Source organism: Chrysochloris asiatica, unplaced genomic scaffold, assembly GCF_000296735.1.
Source record: "Chrysochloris asiatica unplaced genomic scaffold, ChrAsi1.0 scaffold00337, whole genome shotgun sequence".
In the NCBI taxonomy this organism is placed as follows: Eukaryota; Metazoa; Chordata; class Mammalia; order Afrosoricida; family Chrysochloridae; genus Chrysochloris; species Chrysochloris asiatica.
The window spans coordinates 857,541-863,666 of record NW_006408855.1 but is presented as its reverse complement, the minus strand read 5'-3'; the positions used below and the strand labels follow the sequence as shown (position 1 = coordinate 863,666).

The window sequence follows — 6,126 nt, the reverse complement described above, 5'->3', positions numbered from 1 at the left end:
GTTCAGGGCCTGCACTTGGGCTGAGTATCTATGCACATGTGTGGCAGAACCCATCAGTGGTGAGGGTGGGGGTGTCCACTCGCTCAGGCTCCCTCTCCAATCAACAGAATGAAGGTGGGCAAACAGTGGGCACACCAATGACTAGATACCCAAAAAAAGAAGAAAGAAAGAAGAAAGGGAGGGAGGGAGGAAGGAAGGAAGGAAGAAAGAGAGAAAGAAAATCAGAACAAAGCAAAACTGAAAAAGTGTATTGTCCACCTTTGCCCCAAGGTTCCCGTGGTGTATGTCCGTGGTGTTTCTGCTTCCCCTGCTTGGTCTTGCCATTTGGTCTTGCCCAAGATGTTGGCTTCCAGCCTCTAAGCCCAGCCCAGCAGTTCAGAAGTACTTGATTTTTTTACTTCAGCTCTAATTTCCACAAGCTATAAGCCTTCAAACTTTTAAAATATTCCTATCTCTGTGGTTCCAAGTTTTGGAGCTCTGCCCTGGATCTGCTTTGCCTTGTATTCTGTGTTATTACTGATGGCGAACTTCACTGCACCTCCACCCTAGCCGCCATCGAGCCTAATTCCATTTTTCCAGGAACTTTTTTAAAACCCCCTCATGTATTGGGAGTTAGAGGATGCTGATCTAGCATAAGATATCAGGGAGAATCCTACTCTTTAAAAAAAAACAAAAAAACTTTATTATGGAGACTCCTACTTTAATCTAAAACCTGAAAGAAGATACCTAGAGGAGAAAATAAAGAAACATGTATGAAAGGCCCCAGATAAGGAGTCAGTGTTCACACAGGGGAATCTCAAGAGCAAAGGGGCAAAAAGACTCAAAAGAAAGAGGATGTTGGAGTGGGCAGGAGACGAACCTCAGAGCCTTGTGGACCAGACTTCTGCAGCTGGTTGAAGAAGATCAAATCATGTATGCTGCCAGGTCCCTCTAGCTCTATATTTTAAGTTGATTTGGGCTGGGAACTGAAAACAAAATGGGACCACGCACTCCTGCTATGTTGCCTGCTGGCAGGTACGGACTTGCATCTTACCAAAGAAGTGGGTCGTCCAATGTTTTCTGTATTGAAACTCCAGATGCTGCCAGATCCACTTATGGTAGGAAGGCGAGTCTCCAAGGTCTATCAGTCGTAAGACTTCACAGCTGCCCTGCCATGTCAAGGTACACAAACAAGAGAGTTAATCCTGAAGGCTCCAGGGTTCTAGGCTTTGAAGATAACCTCTCTTTATTACATCTTACCCAAATTATTTTACTTGCTTAATGACAGAGACTCTTTTTTTTTTTTTTTTTTACTATTATTGCCAAAATATTATCTACTCATTATTAAAAAACCAAATAGCTAAAGAAAACCAAACCCATTGCAATCAGTTTGGATCTGACTCATAGTCAGAACCTGTAGGCTGTGGGGTTTGATGCATTAGTCTTTTTGGTTGGCAGCCAAGTGCTTAACCAATGCAGCACCAGAGCTCCTTGCTAAAGAAGCATAAGAACCAAATATCATTCTGTCACTGGAAGAAAAAAAAAAGCACCATTGAGTATATTATTGGGAAATGGGTGAAATTGACTTTGTACTATAGATCATATATATTTTGTTGAGGTTAAATTCCCTGATTTTGATAATTATTCTGTGGCTAATTTCAGATCTTAGAAAATTGCTTTAAAAGAAGGATTACATACATGACTGTTGCTTTTGTTGATAAATACCTTTTGAGTTGGCTCATAGTGAGCACGTAGTCAGGTTTCCAAGGAGTGGCTGGTGGGTTTGAACCATCAACCTTATCCTACAATACCACACCAGGATTTACATGCTATATATGATAAAATAGTGTGAGAGCTGAAGATTGTTTATATAATTGTAGCATAACCTAGTTTATCCTAGCATAAACCCATGCTGAATATCTCATTGGGATTTATTCCTAGAGGTATGCATGTTTTAACTTTTGATATATAGTGCCAAACTGCCATCTCCTGAAGTGTATTATAACAGATCCTGTTATAATATGGGGGATTTCAAAAAATGCATGGACAAAATGTAGAAAGACTATGGAATTTTTTCACAAAGTTTTTGAAGCCCACTGGTTCTTACTTGCCAACTCTGGGTTTCATAATTCTTTCAATCTTTGCTAATGTGACAGGCAAGGAAGATACATCATATTTCCTTTTGATTTCATATCTTAATAAAATTGAACCTTTTTTAGGGAAAGCTCTAAATGCTGTAGGATGAGGTCTGCAGTTCAAATCTACCAGATACTCCATAGGAGAAAGATGAAGTTTTCTATATCCATAAAGATTTACACCCTCAAAAACCCCATCAGGGTCACTATGAGTCAGAATCTATTCAATAGCAGTAGTGGTTGTATGCTGTGGAGTCAGTTCAGACTCATAGCAACCCTGCATAGGGTTTCCAAGGCTTAAATCTTTACGGGAGCAGAAAGCTTCACCTTTCTCCTGTAGAACAGCTGGAAGTTTCCAACTGCTGACCTTGAGGTTTGCAGGCCAACTCAGTCGATTTGATGGCAATGGTTTTTCTGGTTCTAAGAAACCCATTAAGGAGCCCAGTGGCACTGTAGGATAAACACTGTACTGCTAATCACATGGTCTGCTGTTGAAACCCCCAGCCACTCTATGAGAGAAAGATGAGACTTTCTGCTCCCATAAAGACTTGCAGCCGCAGGAGCCCTCAGAAATTTACAGCCTCAGAAACATAGGGCTGCTATGAGTCAGAATCAGGTGGATGGCAGTGGGTAAAGAAACACTAGTGGGTTAGAGATGAAGACAGATTACTGCAGAAGAGGAAGGAGAAGAAGGGAGAAGGGAAGAGAATGAACATTTAATAAGCCCTTCTTGCGTGCCAGGCATTGTGCTTGGGTCAACATTCACTCAACAAACATTTATTTATCAACTAGGAACTATGGCAGGTGCTAGAGGAATGCTTGAAGTTTCTTCTTGAAGAGTCTCACTGGTCTTTAGTTGCATCTGTATCTGTAAAGAGAACAGTTTTACCATGTGCCCCCAAATGGTAAACTGTTTAAAATGAATTAAGAACATAACTACTTATGTTTGTGATGTCAGCAGGAAATAATTTTTTCAAACTTTTGGGGTCCTGAGAAGGCCCCCAAAGCAACCCTGATGGTGCTGTGGTTAAGCGCTCAGCGGTGAAACAGAAGGTGGCTGTTTGAACCAACCAACCTCTGTGGGAGAAAGAGGTGGCAGGATGCTTCCATAAAGCTTTACAGCCTTGAAACCCACCTGGGGCAGATCTAGTCTGTCCAATACAGTTGCCGTGAGTCGGAATCAACTCTACAGCAGTCAGTTTTGGGTTTTGCTAAGGTGGTTCAAACCCACCAGAGAGAAAGATGAGGCGGTCCACTCCCGTAAAGATTCACCATCTCCGAATTCATACCGAGCACTTCTACTCTTTTCTACAGGGCCGCTATGGTAAGGACGCCCCACCTGTTGCTAATTTTGCCCTCTGGTAGCGTAGTGGTTAAGAATCGGGCTGCAAACCTTAAGGTCAGCAGTTCGAAACTACCAGCTGTTCTAAGGGAGAAAGATGAGACTTTCTGCTCCCGTGAAGATGTACAGCCTCAGAAACCCTGTACAAGGCCGGTTCTGACTCCACGGCACATAACCACCACCACTAGTCTTAATACGAGTGAACTACAGAAGTCGGGACAGACTGGCCTCAGTTCTAGGCAGGAAATAAAAATGAAACCAAGAGAGCAGTCCTTTTAGAGAAGACAAGTGCTTTTCAGCTCCAGTCAGGAGGGACTATGCCAAAATGCAAACTGAGTGGCCTGATCTTCCGAATAGCCAAAAGAAGCCAGAAATCTGAATTTGTATGTAAAATGTTTGCATTAAACTATTAAATCAGGGAAAACCAAACCCATCAAAAGGTTGTCATTGTTAAGTGCCCTCGCGTAGGTTCCCACTCACAGCAACCTCATATAAGATTTCTGAGGAGCGGCAGTGGAGCTTGAATCGCCGATGTTGCGGTTCAAACCAACCTTGCAGCCCAGGGCATTACGGGCAGTTGGCTAAGGCCTATTACCAGCTGCAACTTTGTATATCTTGTGATTTGTGTGTGTGTTTCATTTGTATCTTGTTTGTTGTTTTGTTTTGTTTTCTCAGAAAGATGTCCAAGCACTTTTACATAAGACTCACTAGGGAAATTTCTTCAAACGCAGATTTTGGAGCTACAGAATCAGAATCTCCAGGGTAAACTGGTCTGCCGAATTCTGGAGGACTTGTTAAAACAAATACTTGAGCCTGGCTCCCAGAGTTTTGAATCTAATAGGGTACAATGTGCCTAAAAATCTGCATTTTTGAATGAGTTGCCAAAAGTGATGTGAATACAGAGTTTTATAATGTGGTCATATCTCTTACAATTTAAAGGTTATATCTTTTATTTTCTAAAGTGACTTGGCATCAGTAAGATTCAAGTGCCAAATACACAATTTAAATCTGCTTTTGTATGTAAATAAAGATGGATCTGAGCACCTGGAGAAGGTACAGCTTGGGCCTATTTCTAATCAAAGATGAGTCCAAAGTTATCCGCAATCCGGTTATATTAAAACACCCGTATACACCCACCGCTGATGGCAGCATGAGCGTGCACATGAAAATGATTCTGTCCAATAGATGAGTGACAGTGGATTATGTGGCAAATCATTTTCCAATCAGCCATGACTCAGCCTATGAAATAATCCATGACAGACCTGGGTTTCAAAAAGTTTGTGTGACATGAGTACTGAAACAACTTACGGACGAGCGTAAACAGAAGCATTTGGACATCTGCGAACAAAATTTGGACTGATACTCAATGGAAAGTAAAAGTTTCTTTAAAAAAAAAAAAAAAAATTGTTACTGGAGATCACACGTGGATTCATCACTATGAGCCTGAGAGTAAATGGCAGAGTATGGAATGGAAACATCCTCAATCGCCAATCAAGAGAAAGTTCAGAAGTCATCCATCAGATGGAAAATTGATGCTTACAGTTTTCTAGAATCCTCAAGGGCCAGTATTGGAATACTGTCAGGAAAAAGGTCCAACAATTAACAATGCTCATTACAGTGAGATGAACACTGAAGGCTAACTTTAGATTAAACATAAAGGACTGCTATCCAAGGGAGTTGTGATCTTGCCTGACAGTGCACGTCCACATACTTATGCCCACACTGTTGACATTCTACAAAAAGTTTGTTTTGAAGTGTTAAAGCATCCTCCCTATAGTCCTGATCTTGCTCCACTGGACTTTCACCTGTTTAGTCCCCTGTGAATAGCCCGTCGAGAATGAAGATTCATCTCTGATAAAGAAGTGAAGACAGCTGTGCATTCATGGCTCGCAGCTCAGCCTAAAACATTTTTAAATAAGGGAATACGAAAGGTTGTTGACAGATGGGCAAAGTGTATTGAAAAGCAAGGAAATTATGTTGAAATGATGTATTTGTCTTTTCTAAGAGTTCATTAAAATAAATTCTACAGCCAGAGTGTGGATAATTTTGGATTCACCCTCATATAATGACTACATATGTTAAAATTCATAACAGCCCTCTGAAAGAGGCAGACCAAAGTGTATAATTTGTTCTTTCTAGTGTCAAAAATAATAAAACATCAAAGAAACTAAAATCAGGTTTATTCTAAGCAGTTAGTCTATATGCATATAAGGCGATCACTTTGATTCCAGAAAAAGCCATTGGCTCAAAGTCAGAATGAGACTTATACAGAGAAGATGGAGGAAGAAAAATAAAAAATCAAAGACTGGTCAGTCTCAAACAGTATTGATTTAATTCTGCCCTCCCCTTTTTAGAGAGCCCTGGTGATACAGTAGGTTATGTACCAGGTTGCTAACCACAACATCAGCAGTTCAAAGCCATCAGCCGCTCTGCAAGAGAGAGATATGACAGTCGGCTTCTGTAAAGACTTACAATCTTGGAAACCCTGTTGCTGGTAGGTGCTATTGAATGAACTCTGACTCATAACAACCCTGTGTACAACAAAACGAAACACTACCTGGTCCTGTACCATTCTCACAAGGGTTACGTTTGAGCCCATTGTTACAGCCACCGTGCCAATCCATCTCATTGGTGATTATCCTCTTGTTTGATGACCATTCACTTTATCAA

At 41.1% G+C, this 6,126-nt stretch overlaps 1 protein-coding gene across 1 annotated transcript in view; it reads right to left on the bottom strand.

Annotated features, from left to right (window-relative positions):
• Positions 1–6,126, bottom strand: part of LOC102823186 (cyclic nucleotide-binding domain-containing protein 2-like) — a 114,027-nt gene that overhangs the window by 57,783 nt on the left and 50,118 nt on the right. The window contains 1 exon segment of the mRNA XM_006875731.1: positions 1,034–1,148. Within this exon segment, the coding sequence (XP_006875793.1) occupies positions 1,034–1,148 (115 nt within the window).